Raw genomic sequence first — 23409 nt, 5'->3', positions numbered from 1 at the left:
AGTGGCTTCTAGTCTCTTAGTATAGCACAGTCCTTCTCGTAGGTATTTCCCGAATGATAGATTGATACCCCTTTGCGGCGAGTCCTGTTATGGTAACGTGGAAAGTAGATAGTGCTAGTCCCTAGCTTATGGCCAGAGTCTTCCTCAAAGCTCGCCTTCCTTGAACAACTTACGAATGGTAGCGATAGTACCCTCCACGGTTCCCTTAGCCTTTTTACCTGTTATCATGTCAGTTTCGATGATGTATAAAGTAGTTGTAAGGGCTCACCTTGATATACTGGTCGCGCAACTCTTTGGCCTGTTCGCTTTCTGCCTCAACCCCGGGTGTCGCCATTCAAAAGCATAAGTCAACATCAAGTTACTCTCTTGGTCAACACTGACAATGTTGAAGATCTTGCTACCATCAGGGTGATAGAAATCGACACGCGTTGGAGCAAATTCGTAGACTACCTCTTTGACAACATTGTCGTTGCTACCTCGTGCTTCTTTGTCAAAAACGACTTGCCGGGTGACCTTTGTGCCTAACTCTGTTTGTTCTTCACTCATTATTTCGGTTTCGAGAATAGGAGCCACAAATTCGTGGGCTTAACGGACTTTGCGCCTCAGGCCATTCCAGACCTGAGCTTCTGACAGGATGGGAGAAGTACCACTTGGATTGATGGGGGCACTGTAGGCCAGGTTGATGTTAACCATTTTGGATATTGTCTGTCAATATTTGTCGGGGAAAGGCTCTGTAAAAGATGTCCAGGGTCTGGCTATGGCAATAGAGTAACTAATCACAGCTTGTTGGACATAAATCACGCCTCCACTTTGTATCACGATCATAGACTCAGGTAACGTAAGACCTTGCTTATTAACACTTTTTCAACTAATAAATATCATGGGATGCCAATAAAAGCTAAACTATCCGCAATCTCCTATCGACTACTGCTTTTCGAATTCATCGATCTTTTCCTCATGCACTGCTTTTCCTTGGATCTCCTCTGTAATATCTGATCCTCCCATTCCAAACATACCCTTAAAAACACGAACAAGACTTTGTCGACCTTCCCAGAGAGGGAATAGACCAACAGCGACGGAACTGCAGAACAGCCAGAGAATACCAACAACAACCCAACCAGTGAAAAAGGACTTGGAGAAGACATAGGATGTTCCGTACATAGGCATGGGCCAGAGAATCAGGAAAGCGACTGTCATGCAGACAGTCATTGTCTTGGCAATCTTTGAGGCCTTGTTGAGCTTGGCCATGTCCTCCTCAGGAGCAACGGCGAAGCTGGTCACAACAGCAGTTTCGGAGTCACCGTTGGAGTCGCTGGTAGTGTCGTCAGCCTGCTTGATAGCAGCCATGGAAGCCCAATCATAGCTGTCCGAGCCGAATCCGAATGTGAAGAGCGGCACGAAGATCAGAGGACTCAACAGAGCGACGACATTGCCAGCAAGCATAGGGTTGTTGGAACCGAGGTTGTCAACGCTAAGAACACCATCAAACTCCTTGGCACAGGTGACAGTCCAAGCGATGAGCGCACAGAAAAGACCGAGGACGGGAGACGCCGCGGCAGCGATCCAGTTCTGGCGCTTCCAGAGAAGAGTCAGAGTAGCAGGGATGACAGCGGCGGAGATCATGACACCCATCCAGAGGTATAGCCAGCCCATGCTGATACCGGCATAGTGGAGGCCGACACTGAAACTGGCCATGATGACACCGTAAAGACAGACAGTAGTATGCGAGACACCAATAAGTCGGCTGCCGGAAGCCTGGGGGTTGATGTAGGTCCTGGAGGAGCGTTAGCGTAAGCTAAGAAGTTTCACACACGAGAGACTTACTGGTAAACATCATAGGTGAAGATGGAGGAAACAGCGATGAGCTGAGCTGAGGTTGCGGAAGTAACAGCCATGAAGATCATGATCAAAGTGCAGATAGCACCAGTCTTGCCCAACAATCCAACAGCAGCGTAGGGCAGTACAAGACCAGCCGAGACATCAGCGGGGTCCATGCGGTTGGGATACGTGGGGAATGAAGGGCTGGTCTCGAGGGCCAACGCACTGAGACCCATGGTAGTCGCACAAAGCCAAGGGATAGCGAACCATGAAAGACCGCCAATGATGTATCCAGGAAGGGCAGAGACGGGGTGAGCGGCAATGGCCTTGTTGTAGTAACCGTTATCCAGGAAGACGGTACCGAAGTTGCCGACGATGTTGATGACGAAGAAGATGATGCCCTCGCGAGATCGCATGGTCAGGTATGAGCCCTCAGCATTACCTTCGACTGGGTGAGAGGCGGCGGCCTTGGTGAGCGCATCGTAGACTTCGCCAGGTGACCCGAGTTCGCTGCCTGTCGCATAGGCAGTGAGCGCAAAAATGAGGATGATGACCAGGATAATGACAGTGTGAACATAATCTGTCAGGAAAGTGGCCTTGATACTAAACTGCGAGTTAGGCCTATTTCTTCATCGAAATCGATTTCAACTTACCCTCCAAACATGGTGTAGAGAACAACGCCAAGAGGCAGCAGGAAACATGCTGCGGCAGTGTGCATGCCAGTGAGAGAAGTGACCACAGCAGAGCCACCAGTCAAGAGCATGGCAGTGACGAGAATGTTGGTGAAAAGACCGAAGCAAATGTAGACACAGTGAGTAATACGGCCATATCGAGCTCGGATGACCTCGAGGAAGGTATGCGCATTGGGGGCCCTTCTCTTCAGCTCAATGGCAATGGTCGCGAAGAGAATGATCTGAACGGTAGCACCAGAAGCATACTTTGCAATTATCAGTCACAATTCGCGTTTCACGATACACAAACAGTCGACTTACCCAGAATGGTCCAGAGACACCATATCGGTACGCAACACCGGATGATTGAAGGAGAGTAGCAGCCCAAGTCCAGCTAGAAACAACAGCTGAAGCAACAAGACCAGACTTGACCGTTCGGCCAGCGGTGTTGAACATTTCCGAGGTCTGCTTCTCATGGTTGTACCGTTTCAAGACCCATGTCGTGAAGATCATGCCCAGGGCGAAAAGAAAGCCGAGACCAACAACGATGCCATAGCCGTAGGCCTGGCTCAGAGGAGGCTCGACTGTGCCGGATGAAGGACCGCCACCACCAGCCATTGTGATATATTTGCAGTAAGGTTGGTGTTTAGGATTCAAGAGTCTACCACGAGAGCTTTTGCCACAATTATTTTCATGGAGATCTTCATCATTGTTATATATTCAGCCATGACAGCCGTTTTACAAAACCTAAGATAATGCAATGCCGGATGATGCACGCCTGTCAATCAGATTATGCACCATAACTAAACCTAATTAGCTAATGAGCTGCAGTGTGTGCCCTCTGATTGCTACATTGACTAATCAAATTCGGTGGCGCTCATAGGTCAAAGTGAGAAAGTAAGTGTTTCTGTCCCGATTAGGCTTCGATAGGGGTGCATAAACCCATCGATATTTGGGGTGCATGATTTGGCGTTCAAGATAATAAACCCGCCGTGCAAGTGCCGGCGGGCCTCTCAGGCTCTCAAGATAAGCAATTCCCGGGTGAAGCTGCACGATAAGAAATTCCCCATGGGGGCAATGATAAGAACGCACGGACGCAATTGGCCAAGAACCCTAGCCTCGAATGCGCCCTTATCAGCGCAAACATTGAAGCGAGGGAATAAGAAACGGTTGATCACTGGCCGGCGGCCAAGCGACCTGCAGGGCGGTATCTTTGATAAGAGAAACAGTGGCCGGTACAAGGCATTAATTCATCAGTTGACACATCAGTGGACGACGCAGCACTGTTGCACCGCGGAGGTGTAGCACCTAAGCCAAGCCCTTTCAGAGCCTAGAACATGGGTGATTCAGCCTCAATTGCATGTGTATCTCGATCTTGAGAAATATTCGCATTGAGATAACATTTTTGAGGTTTTGGACATGTGATCACTTGTTGAAGTGTCTAGGATTGGTTCATATGCGAGCAATTAAAGTGCTACCCCACGAAAGCGACGGGTGCAGGGACCCGGGTTATCATTCCGAAAAACCAGCGTCATTGATTGTAATAATGGTAAGCTCCTCGCAATCTTCTGCGACCAAAATGCGATTGAATAGCAATATTGATGATAGCTTATTGGGGATTTGGGGCGAGATACTGATTGTGACATGTTTTGGCACACACACTTCAGCGCAAACCGACCTGGAGATTGGTAGAGTGACGACCAGGAAAAAGGTCAATCAACACAAGATCTCAGATAAAATGATTAGGCGCAGATGAAACCAGTCCCTTGAAGAAACCCAAATAAATTCAAACAGGGTCTTGTTAACAGCTATCAATCGATTTATCTTGACTTAGAATGCCGCTCATTCTAGCAATTCGTAGGCTCGATGGTTTGTGATTACCCTGCAGCAGTACGGCAACGCTCTGCAATGGAGCCTACATACAATGTGAAGTTGACAGATTGCTGCGGATTATCAAAGTTCCGGCATTCAGAGCATACTGAAGTCTTATCTTATCTCTCACCACTGCCAAAAAGAAGCCGTACGTATACTGTGACTACACTGTACCGTTAAAACCAAAGCACCTCCTTCCTTTTCCTACTCTCATAACCACTGTTTATCCTTTTATATCATACATGATAGGGACAAGTGGAATAGATCATAGGGATTTAAGAAGCGAATCAGGATGCCGAGTCTGTATAGAAACTCTTTGTAATGCTGGGGCCGCTACAGTACTCATCGTCAGGACCAAACAAGTGCAATTGGGATCTTTACTGCAAGATACACTACATTGGGATTTACAGCTACTCTACTCTTTCGTAAGCCATTCTGTCACTATGATCGGATTATCCTACGGAGAAACTCTTGTAACAAAGCCGCCCGTGCTACACGCGTCACTTCTAACTCTCATTCGCAGCAGGTCCTCGATGTCAAGCTTCAGACGAGTTTCGTCAATGTTACTGGCATGAGCCTAGTTCTCTTTGCCGAATTCCTGCAATCCGCAACCCTAAAGTACGTTCAGGGATTTTGGGCTTTTTTCTCGTACGGATCAATCCTCAACACCTACCGTGTTTATTCGCAGCAGTCTATAGTGAAAACACTACGATACAGGGAGTTCCAGTTGAAAAAGTGAGAACTAAATTGACAAAAATCGTTTTCCCAATGGTGTCACCTCTTCCAACGCTTTCACAGCTTTTCGTGGCAATCCAATACTGATGATGCGTCCTTGATGAGTCCCATTCAGCCTAAAAGTGACAAAATCGGCACGCATCAGACGGATCTGCAACTGCCGTCATAAGACCTCCTCCACGTGCCTAGAATTCCCCTGCGTCAAGACTTTTTAGACCAACGGCTTCAGCTCTCCCGTTTTGGGTAAGGCTGGCGACTTTATGCTGCCCAAGGTTTGAGTGGCATTCCTCATTGGAAGGCATCGGTTACACAGCCCAAGGGCAGCAATGTAATGGAGTTTCTCACATATGTGAATGACGAATGCGCAACTCGCTTTGGTCTGCCTTTAAGGTTAGGAAATGTCACATCGCGCCCGTTATTTGGTCGTTGAGATTTCGAAACGCTTGTAGACTAGACCGAGTTGCTGGATGACGCGGCGGTTGGAATGCAGATGTTCCAGGAACGGCTAAAATCATTACCATATTCAGCTGACGCCTCCATTGTGCATGCATTGAATACCCGGCGAATGGGCAGGAACTCAGAACAAGATGCTATTATTCGCTGGATTATCAGGAACTTGGAGTGATGATTTCATGAGCAACAGCTCTCCAGGTCTGCGGGCTCCTCTCCGCTGCTCAGTCAAACTCTATCGTTGCAACAATTTGCCTCAGATTTCCTGGAGCAAAGTACCAAAGAAAAATGTTAATGGCAAACAATGGGATTGTCTCTCCCTTGCATTGTTTGCCGGAAAATGTCATTTATTGAATGCTTCAACAAGGGATTGTAAGAACCGCTAGTCGCAAACATCTGAGACATCACGATCTTGATCCAGCGTAACTACCGAGGGGCCAGACCACTAAAATGCATAACTCCCAAGCATCGAAAACAGAAGAATGGCAGCTGTAAGGTACCTCCCTGAAAAGCAGGAGAGAAATTTAGCTTTTGCCCCTGGGTACTTAAAGTTAGGTTTGGCATCCCAAGTAAGGGTCTTCAGGGTCGCCGATCTCACGGATTGTGATCTATCCGCAACTCAGTCCATCCCCGCCACTCAACGACGTCAGAGAAGTTCCCATCTTTAGGTGACTGGATCATCATACAAGAGGCTTTTTGAAGTTTATATAAGGACCAAGAATCAGGCATTCTGAAAACATATTCCCAACCATCACGCCAAAGAAAGACACAATATTATACTAAGAATCTTCAACTATCAGACAAGATGCATTTATCAACTCTTTACCTTCACTCTTCCCTTCTACTTGCTTCATCGTTTCTCTCAACAGTGATTGCAGCACCTTCCAACAAACTCTTGGACGCTGACCTCGCTGTCAATGGCTTTGGTCTTCAAGACGAGAGCGGAGACTCTGATGGAGTTTCTGCAAAGGCCGAAGTCAGCGCTGAGACCGACTACAAGGTTCCCAGTGACTACAACAAGCCTCGTGTTCTAGAGGCCAACATTGACGTCACCCGCTTGGGCCTCGATCCCGTCATCTTTTACCCTGACAACGATGATGAGGATACAGAGGTCGAGGACACTGATGAGGAGAAGCGCAGCATCTTTGCAAGACTTTTCCCCAGGGCCTTGTCTTCTGACAAGAAGGAGGCTCTCCGTCGCCACAATGTCGCTCGCTCCAAAGTTAAGGTCAAGAGCCTGGTGTGGGATACTAAGCTCGAGTCAGCTGCTACAGCTTATGCTAAGAAGTTGGCCAAGGCTGGTAAGCTGAAGCACTCTTCAGGATCGGACCGTCCCAACCAAGGCGAGAACCTCGCATATGCTTGGGCAAGCAATGGATTCAAGAACCCCATCACTGCTGGTACTCAGGGCTGGTACGTCAAAGCCTTCTCCAAGCATGATATGTAACTGACAACAAGCTTTAGGTTGAACGAGAAAAAGTATTACAAGAGAGAGACTATTCCCAAGGGTAACTTCTCAATGTATGGCCATTACAGTAAGACAATTAACCCCTCACCTCACTGTACGTAATTAACTGTTCGTCAGCCCAATGTGTTTGGAAGACCTCAACAAAGATCGGTATTGGTGCCGCCAAGGATTCCAAGGGCGCTTGGTACACTGTTGCTCGATATTCCGGTCCTGGCAATGTCGTCGGCCAGAAGGCGTACTAAAGAACTAAAATCTCAACTCAAAGGACGTTGCTGAATCGAATATCTGCCTGGGGCAGTTGAGAAGGGAATTGATGGACGTTTCTGGCGAGCGCTGACCTGCTACCTTCTTTGATTCATGCCATTTCGTCGAAAGTGGTCATATGTATTACTACTAGAATACCTCACATTCGCTTACGCGTCACGAATTATGTTAAACAAATCGATTTGTTAAGCCAGCTGCCTTTTCCCTTGTCGCAAAATGTGAATGACCTGGGCACTCAAGTGCTAGCAATAAGTCAAGCTGACATCTCGTTGTGTTTGTTTATGTTACCGTACAGATATATATACGTAGCTTAATACTTCTAAAGGGATAAAAAATGTTAATACTTTTTGTTATTCCCTACATATTGAGTCCAGAACATACGGTAATTGATCTGGAGTCCGTTGAAAGCGCGGGGTCTCACAATGATTGTGACATCCGTTATCGGGATCACGCAAGAGTCTCAGCAAGTTGCCATTCGATCTAGATCCTGCTATTACCGAAGACGTGATCATTCGGATCTTGAATGACATTAAAGATACGAAGGCGTGATTGGCCTTGCGGGGTTTCGTCAACATAAATATCGAAGCAATTCGGACTTGCAATGGGTTTGCGTGATGCATCTCAACTGGCAGCCATCGCAGTTCCTCCATCTCCATGAGCGGCTGCAAAGCAATCTGTAATTTCTGACTGACTTCTTATTTCCATTACAACTAAAATGACGTCCAACCAAGTACAGAACGGGAGTGCGACCGACAACAGCAACAATGATATTAAGAAGAAAATCATCATCAATGCCTTTGACATGTCAACCATTGGGCACTTATCGCCAGGTCAATGGAAGGTCAGTGCCACTACACTCTGTGCATTAGAATTATTCTGAACATAAACAGAATCCAGTAGACAAATCAGCCACCAAGCGCGATCTTCAGTATTGGATCGACCTAGCCAAGCTGCTTGAGAAGGGAGCTATCAATGCGCTCTTCCTAGCAGATACCTACGGAGGCTATGACACTTATGAGGGGAAGTTGGATAACTGCATTCGTCGTGCAGCTCAATGGCCTATGACAGATCCAACTATTCCCATCAGTGCCATGGCAGCTGTGACGAGGAATCTGTCTTTCGCTATCACTGCTTCAACATCCTTTGAGCCACCTTTTCTCCTGGCAAAGCGCTTCTCTTCATTGGACCACTTCACTAGAGGTAGAATCGGTAAGTGTTGAGTGTTGAAATAGCATACATCATAGGCTAATCATTCGAAAGGCTGGAACATTGTCACAAGTTGGAAGAAGGCAGCTTTCAAAGCTATTGGCCTGGACAGTCCTATTGCACACGATGAGAGATATGAGCAGGCCGATGAGTACCTACGTGTCCTATATAAGTATGTAATTTCTTATTGCCTTAATTAGGCTCCATATTAACCTCCGGCAGGCTTTGGGAAGGCTCTTGGGCAGACGATGCCATCTCCCCTGATCCGGAGAACGATAGCTATGCGGATCCCGACAAGATCAGGACCATCCATCATCATGGCAAGTTTTTTGACTTGGACACTCGCCATATTGTCGACCCTTCACCTCAACGTACCCCATTCTTGTTTCAAGCTGGTACCTCATCAGCCGGTCAGACGTTTGCAGCAACTCATGCAGAAGGCATCTTCGTGTCTTCCCACTCACCCAAACTGCTCAAGCCCAAGATCCAAGCAATTCGCAAGCAGGCTGCTGAACTAGGCCGAGATCCTCAGTCTCTCAAGTTCTTTGCGACTTTTACTCCCATTGTTGGCCGCACTGATGAAGAAGCCCAGGAGAAACTTAAGGAACTACAGAAGTACGCCTCGACTATTGGTGGACTAGTTCTAGTTAGTGGGTGGACTGGCATCGACTTATCCAAGATTCCACTTGACCAAGAACTCACCTCTGCGGACTCTCTTGAGCAGCACAAAGTTCAAAGTCTCCTTGACGCATTCACTGTAACCAGTGAGCATGTTCCAAAGTGGACGCCAAGAGTCATTGCCGAGAAGGCTGGCATCGGTGGACTTGGCCCAGTCTCTGTTGGAAGTCCTCAGACTGTTGCTGATGAGATGGAGCGCTGGATCGAGGAGGGAGACTTGGATGGCTTCAATGTTGGCTACGTGACTACACCTGGAACTTTTGAGGATCTGGTTGAGCTATTGGTGCCTGAGCTCCGAAAAAGAGGTTTATATCATGAGGTAACTAGTGAAGGGGGTCATTCTCTGCGAGAGAATGTCTATGGAATCGGACAATCCAAGCTCCGGGATGATCACACCGGGTCAAAGTATAAGTATGATGTGTTTAAGGAGGAATAGTCTTCGGTCTATAGCATAGAGGTTCAGCTGCTGGCCATGCCTTAGATGAACTAGAGCATGCATGCACTCCATATGACAAAGCATAATCCTCAAACGACCCCGAAGCATAAGGATACAAACTATGTGACCTCGCCTTATATAAATAGCTTACCAAGCTTGAGATGTATAAGCGCTTGTGATCAGAGGGTATCCAATCCAGCCGTCCTATCCGAGGAGATGCTGGATATGAAAGGTTGATTCGGGGACTGTTTCGTACATCGTCGCACGGCCATTTAACATGCGTTCTCCCCTAAAGTTGCTCAACCTCCGTGCATCATATTCACGGATACGGTCAGGAACCTGTAGGCAGTGGTTTCAAGAAACTCTGATGAGGATAGGGCAAAAATTGGAGATGATGGCTTATTGCTAAGTGGTGAGGTCACCGTGCAGTGAATCTTCAACAGGGGTCCAGTAGCCGGGCGGCCGCCTGGTGGCAGCTGTCAAGCGAGTGGAGGCCAGCAAAGTTTAGGGTTGCTGTTGGTGAGTAACGAGTTGCTGCTACGAAGTTGACATTTTCATTCATCGAAGCTCCTCGTTACTCTAATCCAGTCGGCCCGCATACGTATCCTCAGCATTTTACGTGATTCATTGTAAGAAACTGTTTGTTATGCAATTGTTGAACTGACGACTAATACTCAAATGATCCCATCCTCATTTACCTGGACCGTCAAGCCTATGCGGCTAAAAATCTTCAAGCCCCGCCTCCCGTTGTTAGGTACATTAGCTACTGGAGGCTAAGGTAGGGTACAGAGCCACTACAGTTATAGAACCTTAATGCGCTGATGGAACAAGCTTTGCACATTGTGCCACCTTTCCCTACTCCTGAATCAGTTCGAAAGCTTCTAGTTCTTATGGCAGGATCGCTCAGAACTAGTCAACAACAGCAGGCACCAGTCATCGTATATAGCAAGGCGTTATGGACGTTCTAGAAATTATTTGGCTTCGCTGGACTAGACCCGCTGTGACGCAGTTTGAGTTGGTGCTTACCTAGCTCCTAGGTATCTAGTTATAGCGCTTACAGTTGTTGGCCCACTCGCCACGTTGCGCTGAGCACTGAGGTGCGTGCGTACCCGACACACCCGGACCTTCAAGCGTTGGGAGGTTTAACGGCTCTTGATGGTTATTCGTTGTCATGACATTGATGAGTTTCAGCAAGATCATGATCGACCAAGATCCAACGGATAGTTATAATGCCGAGCTCTCTTTCACATGCGTCCAGCACTGAAGGCGCCGATTCTCCCGAAGATCAGCTCATTCACTGCTGAATTATTGGTTAGCACCTCGCCAACAACAACTAGCCTCGGCACTCAACGTTTGTGAACGGTGGAACTGTCTGAGCGTAAAACGACCCAATCAGAATAATCATTTAATTTTCCATCTCAAGCTATTCACTGCCAGAAACAGGGTAGGGATACCAGGTGACATTCTCTGCAAATTTCCATCAAAATCGGTCAAAGATTCCAATGTAGAGTAAGTAAATACAAGTACAAAACACCATCACCATGAACGAAAAGCATACCAAAAGTCGAGTCGCTATCATAGGCACGGGTCTCGCCGGTCTCAGTAGTGCTTATCTCATTAAGGGAGACCGTTATAGGGTGACGTTGTTCGAACAGGTGCGCCACGTCGTCAACGACAGCCGAGATCCTTCGCCCTGGGTTTGAATCCTTTCGCTAACATTGTCATTTCGTCTCAGGGCGATAGAATATCCTTCGATTCTGCTTCTGTTACGATCAAGAACGAGAAATACGACGATGCCGAACGAATCGATCTGCCGATGCGCGCGAGCGCTGACGGGTACTACCACAACTTGATGCGCATGTACGAACATCTGCAAATCCCGCTGCATCCAATCAAGTTCCTCTTTGTCTTTGCGAAAGCAGCCACGAGCGCCGACGGAACAGTCCCAGTCAAGGGAAGCGATAATGAGGCATACTTCATCCATGCGTCGAACTTGCACCAGACACCGCCGCCGTGGCCGGGCAATCGCGGTGTGATTGCGCACTTTATCGAGATCATCTTCCTGATTGTGTGCCAATTCTGGTTCACAATAGCTTGCTTCCTTGTCGCGCCGCTGAAGACCACATCCTCCGGATACAGCGAGACCGTCGCCGAATATTTCGATCGCATACGATTACCCCGACGATATACTTCACGTTATCTTCTTCCGCTCCTGAGCGGTGTAGCGACATGCACACACGAAGAGCTGCTGCAATTCCCCGCGAGCGACGTCGTCAACTACAAGAAGCTTTCGCATGGCAAGCAGCATTATGCTGTCTGCGGCGGAGTCTCGCAGGTGCAGGCCAAATTGACAGAGGGGCTGGAAGATGTCAACCTCAATAGTCGTGTAATTGAAGCTGTGCCTCAGGCCGATGGTACCGTGCTGGTTCGCTGGCAATCTACCGTTGACGCATCCGGGCGCATCCACGAGCAGGTCTTCGACCGCGTTGTCCTCTCCGTCTCCCCTGATGTCGCTGGCCGGATCTTCAAACCGCTGGGCTCGTCTCTGGCGAAGCTTCCGACTCGTCAAGTCGAGAGCTCTATTTTGAAGCCGGAGAAGGCGGGAATCAGCGTCGTCGACACCGACAACGCAGGCTCCAGCCAAACCATCGCTTGCATGCACCATTCGAAAGACACCTCAGCAGCCCAAATCTTGACCCTCCGAACAATGTTCACCGACGTCGGAAGCCCTCGCACAGAGGCTCTTCACGCCATGCCCAGTGGAGTCGTTGTCAGCACATGTCCGCTACGCGAGGAGGCACAGCCAGAAGCAATTAAGAAGGCAAAGTTTACCAGAACCCTGAGAAACACAGAAGGCCAGGCCCTCGTTCAGAAATTGCTTGGGAAATCGGGAACGAAGAAGAGCGAGGATAATGAGGCCATGGCTTGGGTTAACGGACAGGATAATGTGTGGATCGCTGGTGCTTGGTGCTGGGATGGCATGGTTCTGCTGGAAGGATGCGTCGTGTCGGCCATTAGGGTAGCTCAAGATTTTGGCGTAGCGATTCCGTGGGAACAGAATTAATGACGAATAACGACTAGAATAATAGATAAATGCAGATCTCTCTGGACAGTATCACCTTAAATGCAAGAACCTCCTCGTTTCAACTGCCGTAAGTTTAATTCATTCACTCTGGAGTTAGTCATTTAGCGAAGTTGTAGTCAGTGGGTGAAATCAGTGCGTAAATCGACCGACCTTTAAATGTCACCGTCTTTCTTCATCACATTCAACAACCGTTAGTTCACGACGCGGACCGCAATAACCATCGACACCATGTTCTTCGATCAAGACAGTTTTGGCCTTGGCTTTGCCGCAGGGCTTGTCACGGCCCTGGCCATCGCTGGCATCATCGCCTTGGTGGTGATGCGAATGAGCGATATCTACGGTCTGGGACACTGGAAGCTCAACATCACGACGCGACCACCATCCATGTGGATGAACGTGGGATATTGGTAAGCCCGGCCACGTTTTTCTGCAGCCTCAATCACGCATCCATTGACCCTTCTCCCAGGAAAACTCCTACAGGCGAGCCAATTGACACGCTCCCCGAGGCTGCCTCTGCGCTGCTCGAGCAGGTTGTGAGCGCCGCCGGGTTGTCGGGTGATGCACCTGGCAAAGCTAGTCCTCGCGGTTCCCTCGCCATTCTAGATCTGGGGTTCGGATGTGGTGACCAGACTTGGCAATTGGCGAGGACGGCTACGGAGCAGGGCTGGAGGGATTTTCGCTATGTTGGGCTTACGCTTAATGATGCGCAGGTCCAGACGTCGCGACGCAGGATTTATCGCGAGTTGTCTGAGGCGGGGACTCCATTTGATGCGGAGGCCTTCAGTCTCTTCCGCGCTGATGCAGCAAAGCCACGGACTTGGAGTCCAAAGATCAAAGAAGCTGTTTATTCGCTGGCTGATGAGAAGTATACCGAGCGATGGCTGCTCGCTCTCGACTGTATCTACCATTTCTCTCCGTCCCGAAAACCCGTCCTCTCACATGCCGCCAAAGAACTCGACGCCAATTACATGGCATTTGACCTACTCCTCAACGAGAAGGCATCCACCAAGGACGTCTGGAGGGCTAGACTCATCGGAAAAATGATGGGCTGCCCACTCAAAACCTTCCTCTCGGAGACAGAGTACAGAGACCAACTGGTGGAGTGCGGATATGACCGCAACGAGATCACGATCAAGGAGATCACAGACGATGTCTTTTCGGGCCTGGTCAAGTTCCTCGATTGCCAAGACAAATTGTTGGCAGAATACGGCATCACAATGGGCGGCTTCAAATTGGCAGGGAGATTGTTCAACTGGTTCGACAAGTCCCGTGTCGTAAGAGCCGTGGTCGTCGTCGCTCGCACCAAGAGCAAAACAGGATAGGGAAATAGCACCGTAATCACAATTACCCAAAAAGCGACATTAATTAATTAGCATTTGCTCTTGTTAGATTTTACTTTTGTGCCATGTATCCCACCTTATTCTTATTCTTAATCCTGGCCCTATATCCGCGTGGGCTTCCGCACCTCCTCTCCTTGCTTTTTACGACATTGCGTGGCTTGGTCTGGGTTGCTTTACGATTGCCATTCAAGTCCTGCTTGCCCCGCTCTCCCCGCTCGCTGTTCCTGAATATCGAAAAATAACGTCGTTTTGTGGGCGACTGGTAGTCTGTGTTTCACTAAACGGTCTGATGGTCGATGCGCGGACGGACCTTGGGATCCCAGGAACCACGGCGCTGGAATCGGGGACCCGCGGGATAGGCTCAAGGCTATGAGCTGAAGTAAAACAGCCAGGCCCAGGGTGCTGGTTAGTGCTCGCGAGTGAGGCGAATACAGTGACATGGAATGAGGAACTGTGAATCGGGGTCGGACATTGGGACTTCGGCCGATAACTTTGTGGACTGTCACTGTAGTGTCAACGAACGTACGACGGGAATCGCAGATATAGTGATTGGCTCCAGTACAGATGCATCGTTAATCGGAGTTAATCGCTGACCTGTCATCCCTATATCTCAGCTTCTAATGTTCCTTTCAATCTCATTAATTTGCGGAATGTTCTCGGCCCCGGGCTTCTCAACGGTCCTCGATCCACAATCAGTTTTGTTCCCCGGCGCCAAGGTGATAATCTACCGATCCAATGCAGACTCTACTGTGCATCACGTCACCAGGATCATATGTACTCAAGCAGGTCACGGACAATCATCGCATTTCTCCCCCTCTTCCTTGATCAAGCCTGCCCCGCGGAGGCAAAAGAAAGTGTTGACCAAGTTAGTTAGTGACATACTGTACAGCCTGGAACCTTTCTCGTTCTTCTAAAAACAAACCACATGGCCCGCAAGGACGAAATCGTCCAAGCGTCCTTGTCAGGGGTGACCGATCAAGGGTATAGTTAAACCACGTATAGGAAGCCTCGATATATGCCCGAGACAGGGGCTCATCCTGCAATAGGAATCACTTAGTCGTTTCACTTTTTTATCTGCACGACGAAAAGAGAGAGAGAGAAAAGCCGCTTGGCAGCCCCGGACAATGGGCGGGCCTTAGTTTTACGATTTCCTCGGGCTGATAGGCTCTTTTCGAGCCCTGTACCGTGTGCGTGAAACTGCCTTTTCGTGGTGATCGTGTCAGGTCCGTGGAGTTCGATTCCGACAAAGCAACATCCTGCATCCCCGACCGGATGGCGAAAAAAAGCATAACTCATGTTTCGGTAGATATTAAGAGTGTTTTAATGGCCTGAGCTGAGTCTATTACGTCAATCTCGGGTTTCAAGAAACAGAAAATACGGAAAGTCTGTCCACGCGGCATCTCCGCCATCGAGGCCTTTGACTTTTCGACATCGAACATGCTCACCACGCAGCCCCAGTGTCCGATTAAGGTAGACCCCGTCCCGTATTAGTTCGCAAGGGTCACTTACCCAAGCGAGTCTTAGGCTTATCCCAAGCAGGGGCGAGCACATCTCGCGTATGCTCGTCACCCATTTGGACCAGGGGGGTGCTGGGCTGGTCCAGAATCCTTCTTTTACGTTTGTGGCTCCCCCGATTTTTTGTAGCTCTTCTTGATACCTCTTCTGTTTTATTGTTGGTTTCTCGAATCTGTACCTGCATTCGCCAAACGAAACATTCGGGTATCTTGTTGCCGCCGAGGAGGAAATGTGAGCGATGAAGCTAAGGCTTCGCGACGACCAAGATGACGGACCCGTCCATACCTTTGTCAATCCCTATGTCGAGTTGAACGCCGGGCTGTGGTCGCTGTTTGCGGGTGCGACTTTCTTTCTGTGGTTGAGATTGTACGTCAAGATTACGAGGAGACATGGAATGTGGTACGATGATTATATCCTTCTGGTATCATGGGTGAGTACACACCTTCCCAGCATATCGAAGCTGCATCCTAACAGTTCCAGTTCATCCTCCTCGCCAACAACAGTCTAATCGTCTGGGAATTCGGAAACGGCTATGTTCTCAAGGACTCATCACAGCAATGGGACGACAGAATGCACATACTCATCAACATCTCGTCATGCGGAACACTGATCGGCCAAGCGTTAACAAAGACTGCTTTCGCGGTGACACTATTACGAATGAGCAACCGCTGGCAGAAATGGATCCTGTGGTTCTGTATTGGCTCCATGAACGCCTACATGATCGTCAAGGTGTTCTTCCAATGGGCCAAAGTTTGTGGCAAGGCAACATACGACAACTGGTATCGATTCGACTTCTGCTTGGATCCCAAGTTCCGAAACGACTTCAAGGAGGGTGGCAACAGTGAGTGACCATGGACAACGAGTTGTGCTGGAGGATACTAACGGGTACAGTCTACAATATCATTATGGATTTCGTGTTTGCATGCTTCCCTTGGCTTATCACCAGAGGGTTGGAGATGAAGAAGGCTGAAAAGATTGGCCTTTGTTTCACGATGAGCCTGGGAATGATGTAAGCCAAGAAGTAACAACGCCTAAGGACAGACCTCTAACTCAACTCTAGTATTGCTATCGTTTCGGCTATTCGAGTTAGCTGGAAGGACCAAGGAAATGGCCGTGATGCCTACTACATCTGTAAGTCGTCTCGTCTCATTTTCACAAACCTAGCTCACAAATACAGGGCGCAACGGCATGTCACAAATTTGGTACTCATCAGAAGTTGCTGGAACAATCATGGTGCAATGCATACCCATTCTCCGCCCCATCCTCAAAAAGTTCCACACATCATACACCTCCCGCCGTCTCGACTCCCAGACCGGCGAGCGCAAAGGCTCCGGTTGGACGTGGACACGCAGCAGCAAGCACATCTCCACCGGGCCCCTAACACCCGGACATCCCCCCATTCTAAACAACAACCCCGACGGCATGGAACTGCGCAATATTCCCGAGGAGCAAGAACCAGCAGAGTTCGACTTCTGGGGCAAGAATGATCCGCCTTCACCAGATGATCTCGAATATGGAAGACCTGATATCAAGTACAAGTTCAACAGGGAGGAGATGAAGTTTACAAGAGATGATAGCTGGCCCCTTGGAGGCGAAAGCGAGAGTGCAAAGAGTGCGAGAAGCATCGAGTTGGCACACTCGAATATGGGATTAGCTGTTGAACACGAGACTGCACAGCAGGGACTGTCACCACCACCGCCTCGAAGGACATGAGAGAGGCTCATACTGAATTTCACTTGCTTGTATAATAATAGGGTTAGAACATTACTTAGACACGACGTTATGTACATATTTTTTGTCACTCCTGTTTCATACCCGTGTCCCAATTCTGATTGCTGTATAAATTTCATAAAAGATTGAGGTGATCATCACCATTATCAGCTCGATTCTCATGCGCGGTTCTGACACATGACCTGGGCCACTTATGTCGCCTTGTACCCCGAAGAATTCTCGTCCCTTCGGACCGGAGAGAAAAAGCAATTATTCTATATCTAAAACTCGGATAGCATCTATCCGCTCACACTGCCCTTATATCGAATCTCCGTCATTATGCTCTCGTCCACCTCTTTTATCATCACTCACATGCAAAACATATCCATATGCAATGCATCTTACAACCTTGACTGCTCCTGCATCGGCATGACCGAAGCTGTTTCCAGGTATCTGATATCCGGCAATCCCTGGTCAACCCAGCCAACCATAGTCTTCTCATACAACCGCCGTTGCTCCTCTGCCGAGGGAGCGGGACCCTTCATGCCGCGGGCCAATCTGCTCTCCTCAGTCTCAACAAGCCAAGCATTCTCGTCCCACTCGTCGTTTTGAAACACATATCGCCTTGTCTCGCAGTTCTTCCAACCTGTACCGCATCCAGTGGTGCTGTTCTCCCAGTCATTGCTGAAATAGTGCATGAAGCTTCCGTGAGCAACTAGAGCAATGTGAATATCCTCGTTGGAGTCTTGACTCAAAGCCATGCCCTTTTCTCTTAGTATTCTTCTCACTGTGCGAGCACGTGCTGCGCAGGCACCTGTGACGGGACTGTTTGGCCCATAGAGGTTCTTATCGTTCCAACCTTCGGGTACAAGACTCAGGTCAACTGGCCATTCGTTCCGCAACGTCATCTCCTTGAGAAGAGCAGGATCGGTTCCGATATCGCAGCCGTGATCAGAAATTTCCTGTGCTTCCGGGATAGCAAGAATGTCCTGTGTCTGGATGGCCTCATCAAAGATTAGACTCGTCGTATGCAGGGTTCGCATCATAGGCGATGATGCGATGAGTCTGAACTTGGACTGATCCTGAAACGAGGCCTTTCGTCGTTCGACGCATTGTTGTTGGCCAAATGGCGTTAGTGCGGGGTCCCTAAGGTGGAAGAACTCTTCACCCAGGTTGTGATAGCCCTGGGCGTGCCGGACAGCGTGGATGATGATTTTGCCTGTCATTTTGGTGTATGTGTATATGACTCTGTGGAGAGGATATGTAGAGGAGATCAGAGCCACGGGATATCCATTTTTTATATCCAGAAGATACCTTGGCCACCAAGTGACATCAATGTTTTCGGCATTATTCATCGTGTAAAAATTCTTGACTTGGATGCCCCATCGAGGCGCGTCAAGGCTTTGTTAGTGCGTAACCCGTTTTGGCAATTGAACACGAAAGATCTGCAAACGTGGCAGATCTGCTCAACGTCACAGGCCGTGAGATTTTAACGCACCAATTGATATGATAAGCTGGCTACGGCGCTTCCATTATTGTGGCATTGTGATTTCATGGCCAGCCTGTAACTCTGTTTCAGGGCGTACCGATGAAGCCTGTGCTCAGGCTTGGGTTTCTTGAGCCACCGAGAATTAACTTTGAGAAGGACAAGTGCTTGGATACAGCTTGGGCAATGGCGAGAAAACCTTGTACAGGGATTCTTGTCACCCCTTGACAAACGGAAACGTGGACCGGAGACATTCATCGGCGGCTGGTATCAACGCTTCTCAATTGGTGTTACTCTACGGCATCCAATTCCCGAGCATCGCGCTCGAGCTTCCATTTTTGTAAATACACACGACACATCTAACTTCCCTCTGCGGGGAAAGACTACATCACATTAGGGTACTTCAGGTGAGTCCACGTAAAAAGAATCCATAACGTGGGCGAGCGATTGGTGAAGAGCGCGCACCGACGGGACGGCACGACTCCGATAAACGGGAAGCCATGGCCACGTCACAAGCGTTATCGGTGCCTATTCATAGCAACATGAAGCTATCACTCATACTTCCCAGTGCAGTCTGATGCCACTTGATGTTAGCACCCTCTCTCTTTCGCAAAGCCCAGAGCTCTTTTACGAGATGCGTCATCTGCGACCAGATCGCTAGCTCCGATCTCTCCTCAAAGAACGCGAGAGTATGAAGCATTCGCTGCTGCATTACCGTATCGCCTGTCTCGAATGCTACAATGGCAACGGGCCAGATCATTGGGGAAAATCGTTGACTTGTACATGTTGACAGAGCTTCAATATGGGTGAGTGATTTCTCAACAAGCGGACGCACCGCATCCATTGGCATGTCCTTCAAATTGCGCTTCATGTGAATTAGAGCGGCGTAGTAGAAGATGCAGCCGTGATGGTATATCAGATCAGCATAGTCTTTTGCAGTTGCTGTCTCAGGTCTATTAGGTGCCGATAGATACAGTTCCATCTCCAGTCGGTCCAGCTCATCGGGAGAAGGATCACTCTCAGTAGAAGACCGTTTCCGCATTTGAAGGGCATTCATCGCGCGAAGACCTTCGTACACTGGCTGAGGAAGACCAAACGACTCATACAGAGTATATGGTTCAGGCTGAGGACCAAAGTCGTTGGTGAATTTCCAGTATGAGGTTTCTTGGGGGTCAAAAAGCAACTGCGCTTGTACGACAGTAGCCATACTCCGAAACATCTGGTATAGACCTGAAGCTGCGTCACTTTTGTGCCAAACCTGCGGATCGATATGATTGACCCATTCAACGGCGCCGCGAAAGTGTAACCGCCAAAATGTCGTCGGCAGCGTCACAGCTTCATTGTAGATACATATGATGATGGATGCTAACAGCGATACACAATCAGCACCGTTTTTTGAAAGCTGAATGTTTTTGGCCAGGTGAGTAATGCCGATATTGTGATGCTCCAAAGCAACGTTCTCAAGAGATCCTTTCGATTCTTCACATTCTCTCTTCTTTGCAAGATGGAATGCTGACGCTGAACAGATGAAATGAAACAACGCTGTTGCGCCCGTTGACTTTTCCGAGTCCGTGCGGCTGCCTTCCAGAGCAATGGGCATCATGGCGCTCCGCAAAGGATTGAGATGGCCAGGTACTGGGTTCAAGGAGTCGCAAAGACTTAGCGTCCAGTGCTGCAGAAGCTCGCAGTGAAGAGCCGGATCAGGAAGAATATCGAGCTGACGTGTGATCTTGCGTCTTTGACCTGGGGTATCGAGTGGAGAAGATGTATGGGAGATAAGCTCCGATACTCCAGGTAAAGGAAGAGAGCCTGTACTAACATCGCCGAGGCTCACAGGCGTTGACGTGCTTTGGGTATTGATGTCGTCTTGAGGCATGGAGTTCTGGTCGAACAGTTGCAGTATGGGAAGCTGAGGTTGCGCAGGCTGGATGGAGGCATATTGAGGACCCGTTGCCAATCCTTGACCCAGAAGCTCATACGAATGGAATATTCGTGTGTTCAAATGGCCAGTGAAAGGACCTTGGTCGAGAGGAAAATGTTGATCGAGGAAGAAGGGCGTATTGCTAGATTGGTCTTCTGACGGCAGACCAGAAGGTCCCTCATTTGGAGGACCGTCACCATTGTCACTCTCCTCGGGACCATTGGACGAATGGCCATCTTGCTCAGAGAGACTCTCCCCGATGGACTCCAAGTCTCTCGACTGGCGTAGTCTCGCCGCAGCCTTTCTTTTCCTCCCTCCTCTTCTAAAGGTCGTCGGATTCCTCACAGAAGCCCACGATATCCTAACTCCATAACCCTCGCACGCAATACCCGCCTTCTGACAGCGATTGCATTCGGGCTTGGCTTCGTCACATTTCACATGCTTGGCACGACAAGTCCAACAGCCTGAGAAGCTCTTTGTCCGGGGTTTGCGGGGTTGGCCCGAAGCTGTTCTCCCGGGAGAACGGGGCTGGTCATCCGACATCTCTGAGGTCGATCAGATCATGCCGATGCGTAGGTAACGTTATTATGGAATGCCGTGATGAAGGGGTGAGGTTGAGTGATGAGGTGCCCAGAATTGGCTTGTCAACGCGAAGCTGAGATCACGTCGTGGTTGTGAGCCTGTCTGGGAATAGCGTATCGGGTGCGTGACCTGGGGTCGCTCCACTGGTGACGAAGAATTGGTCTGGAAACGAAATGGCAAATTTTGTCTGTCACAGTTCATCAAGTAAGGCGCCATATATGACCAATACTGCGGAAGGCATCCCGAATCTCCTTTTGGAATAATGGCTATCAGTTGAATGGCGTGGGCGGAGGATTTACTCAGCTTGATCCGATTGTGCTTAGTATTGCGCCCCAGACAGAAAAGACTCTGCCTCCAGTGTACCTCGAATGCTGAGACTCCAACAAGCAAAAATGATAGACCCTAATAAGATTGAAATTTAGGTGGCCAAGCCCCTTTACTACACAAAGTCCACATTACAAATAAGTGCTTAATTCCGCTGTGTTTGCTGATTGCTTGGATCGAGGTATCGAAAGCTGCCGAACTCCGCGGTCGATCTCTTGACCTGGAGACGTCGGTATGAATTACCGCATACGACTTAGTGTCTATGCCAAGCTCACATCGAATCATCACGAAAGTGAGTGAAAGCTCTTCTTGGCAATTCGAACCGGGCATTGAAGTGGTGGATCTCTGTCACCATGACCGAATTATTCGTTTACAATAAATCGTATGAGCAATCCTCAATTTTTAATTCTTCTTACCATTCTTTCTCTTCTCAAGCATTTATGATCGACGTCTAACATTAATCATCTGTTCTGTTTTTCATTTCTCATCCCCAGATATTCTTTACCTGCAGAACCCCGGATTATCAGCAACTACCGACATCACATCATGACAGGCCTATCCCAGTTGATCAGGCCACAATCACTGACTCCTTCACTCTTCAAAAGATCGCAGAAATCACCAAATCAGCCTCCTGCATCTCTCGACTGTCATATTGATACCTCTCCGATTGTCATTGTCAATGACAATGCTACTGATGGCTCTACCATCTCGGGCTTACTACTCTTCAACGTTGAAGAAGCCATCGAAGTTGATAGCCTCTTTGCCACATTACGAGTTCATGTAGTTCACAAGAAGCCTTTCAAGAGAACATGCAAAGCATGTAAACATCAGACATCGGAGCTCAAGCGCTGCCAGTTCATCACAACGACGGCCTCACTAGACAGCAACACTTATGCGTATCCGTTCTCTTACCGAGTACCGAGCTATGTGCCTCCTTCCATGGATGCGTCGCTAGTTTCTGTCAAATACGAATTCCAAGCTGTAGCCTCCATACGACGAACAGAATCAATGTCGAGATTACCAGAGATCATCACACTCGACCGCACTCTTCCTGTCGCGAGATCAATACCAGTGCCTAGCAAACCGTTATTATCAACTCGGATATACCAAGCTGCTGGCATTGAAGTCGACTGCAGTTTCGACCCTGTCCTTGATTCCAGTGGCAAGAATTACGTGAAGCTCACTATGGGCGGGCTTCGAAGCTGTCCTGACAACGGAGAGGACATTCAGTTCTGGCGAGTATGTAAAGGCACTTGGATGCTTCAGGAGAACATCAAGAGCACAGCCGTGGCTTGTTCGCAACACGCACAAGAATGCCAAACAGATGAAAAGAGCAACACACAGAAGAAGACAATCACTCTAGGCGAATCTTCATTCTACGATGGATGGAACACTGATGACGCTGCAGGAACGCTCAACATGAAGTTTCCCTTCTTTATCAAGAAAGCCTCCAAGTTCAACCAAGATACCGGCGATGTCGGTGACACATCGGTCACCCATTCCCTGGTGCTGGAGCTCCAGCTGATGAAGGAGACTTATCCCCACGGCAACCCAGATCTATCTGTCAGAACTGGAGTAGGCCGGATTCTTCGATCCGAGCATCGGGTCGTGGTGAGCGACTATGTCAGGCCTTCGGATCATGTCGAGGAGGAGAGTTTGCCCTGCTATAATGATCTCCGGCCTGGACCACCACTGTATAAGGAGAAGGATAACGAGTTGTGAATGGAGTAGGAAAGGGTTTTGTTGAATAGATATTGGACATGGAGGGAATGGTAGTTGAAAATTTCATGGTTCGAAGCGTAGTGATACCCCGGTCATTTACTGATATACGATTAATTCCAAGTTTCA

General features: G+C 48.8%; 10 protein-coding genes across 10 annotated transcripts; 6 read left to right on the top strand and 4 right to left on the bottom strand.

Moving 5' to 3' along the window:
• Positions 1–144: 144 nt before the first annotated feature.
• J7337_013428 (uncharacterized protein) lies at positions 145–546 on the bottom strand (the record flags this gene model as incomplete). Its single annotated transcript, XM_044830918.1, has 2 exons — positions 145–218; positions 363–546. 2 exons carry the CDS (start codon positions 544–546, stop codon positions 145–147), a joined length of 258 nt encoding a protein of 85 aa, XP_044674193.1.
• Positions 547–924: 378 nt separating this feature from the next.
• J7337_013427 (uncharacterized protein) lies at positions 925–3107 on the bottom strand (the record flags this gene model as incomplete). Its single annotated transcript, XM_044830917.1, has 4 exons — positions 925–1774; positions 1825–2421; positions 2472–2755; positions 2811–3107. The coding sequence occupies 4 exons, from the start codon at positions 3105–3107 to the stop codon at positions 925–927; spliced, it is 2028 nt and encodes a 675-aa protein (XP_044674192.1).
• A 3244-nt stretch (positions 3108–6351) lies between these two features.
• J7337_013426 (uncharacterized protein) lies at positions 6352–7256 on the top strand (the record flags this gene model as incomplete). The annotated part of the gene is made up of 3 exons (XM_044830916.1): positions 6352–6959; positions 7011–7081; positions 7132–7256. 3 exons carry the CDS (start codon positions 6352–6354, stop codon positions 7254–7256), a joined length of 804 nt encoding a protein of 267 aa, XP_044674191.1.
• Positions 7257–7993: 737 nt separating this feature from the next.
• Positions 7994–9598, top strand: J7337_013425 (uncharacterized protein; the record flags this gene model as incomplete). The annotated part of the gene is made up of 4 exons (XM_044830915.1): positions 7994–8119; positions 8169–8487; positions 8539–8656; positions 8707–9598. The coding sequence occupies 4 exons, from the start codon at positions 7994–7996 to the stop codon at positions 9596–9598; spliced, it is 1455 nt and encodes a 484-aa protein (XP_044674190.1).
• A 1541-nt stretch (positions 9599–11139) lies between these two features.
• J7337_013424 (uncharacterized protein) lies at positions 11140–12662 on the top strand (the record flags this gene model as incomplete). Its single annotated transcript, XM_044830914.1, has 2 exons — positions 11140–11295; positions 11334–12662. The coding sequence occupies 2 exons, from the start codon at positions 11140–11142 to the stop codon at positions 12660–12662; spliced, it is 1485 nt and encodes a 494-aa protein (XP_044674189.1).
• Positions 12663–12911: 249 nt separating this feature from the next.
• Positions 12912–14005, top strand: J7337_013423 (uncharacterized protein; the record flags this gene model as incomplete). Its single annotated transcript, XM_044830913.1, has 2 exons — positions 12912–13090; positions 13150–14005. 2 exons carry the CDS (start codon positions 12912–12914, stop codon positions 14003–14005), a joined length of 1035 nt encoding a protein of 344 aa, XP_044674188.1.
• A 1771-nt stretch (positions 14006–15776) lies between these two features.
• Positions 15777–17251, top strand: J7337_013422 (uncharacterized protein; the record flags this gene model as incomplete). Its single annotated transcript, XM_044830912.1, has 5 exons — positions 15777–15968; positions 16013–16379; positions 16430–16547; positions 16599–16669; positions 16716–17251. The coding sequence occupies 5 exons, from the start codon at positions 15777–15779 to the stop codon at positions 17249–17251; spliced, it is 1284 nt and encodes a 427-aa protein (XP_044674187.1).
• A 398-nt stretch (positions 17252–17649) lies between these two features.
• Positions 17650–18474, bottom strand: J7337_013421 (uncharacterized protein; the record flags this gene model as incomplete). The annotated part of the gene is made up of 1 exon (XM_044830911.1): positions 17650–18474. One exon carries the CDS (start codon positions 18472–18474, stop codon positions 17650–17652), a length of 825 nt encoding a protein of 274 aa, XP_044674186.1.
• A 792-nt stretch (positions 18475–19266) lies between these two features.
• J7337_013420 (uncharacterized protein) lies at positions 19267–21198 on the bottom strand (the record flags this gene model as incomplete). Its single annotated transcript, XM_044830910.1, has 1 exon — positions 19267–21198. One exon carries the CDS (start codon positions 21196–21198, stop codon positions 19267–19269), a length of 1932 nt encoding a protein of 643 aa, XP_044674185.1.
• Positions 21199–22107: 909 nt separating this feature from the next.
• Positions 22108–23283, top strand: J7337_013419 (uncharacterized protein; the record flags this gene model as incomplete). Its single annotated transcript, XM_044830909.1, has 1 exon — positions 22108–23283. One exon carries the CDS (start codon positions 22108–22110, stop codon positions 23281–23283), a length of 1176 nt encoding a protein of 391 aa, XP_044674184.1.
• Positions 23284–23409: the final 126 nt, after the last annotated feature.

The sequence above is a fragment of the Fusarium musae genome, chromosome 11 (assembly GCF_019915245.1).
Source record: "Fusarium musae strain F31 chromosome 11, whole genome shotgun sequence".
In the NCBI taxonomy this organism is placed as follows: Eukaryota; Fungi; Ascomycota; class Sordariomycetes; order Hypocreales; family Nectriaceae; genus Fusarium; species Fusarium musae.
Note: the sequence above shows the minus strand (reverse complement) of the source record. Positions and strands in the feature narration are given on the sequence as shown.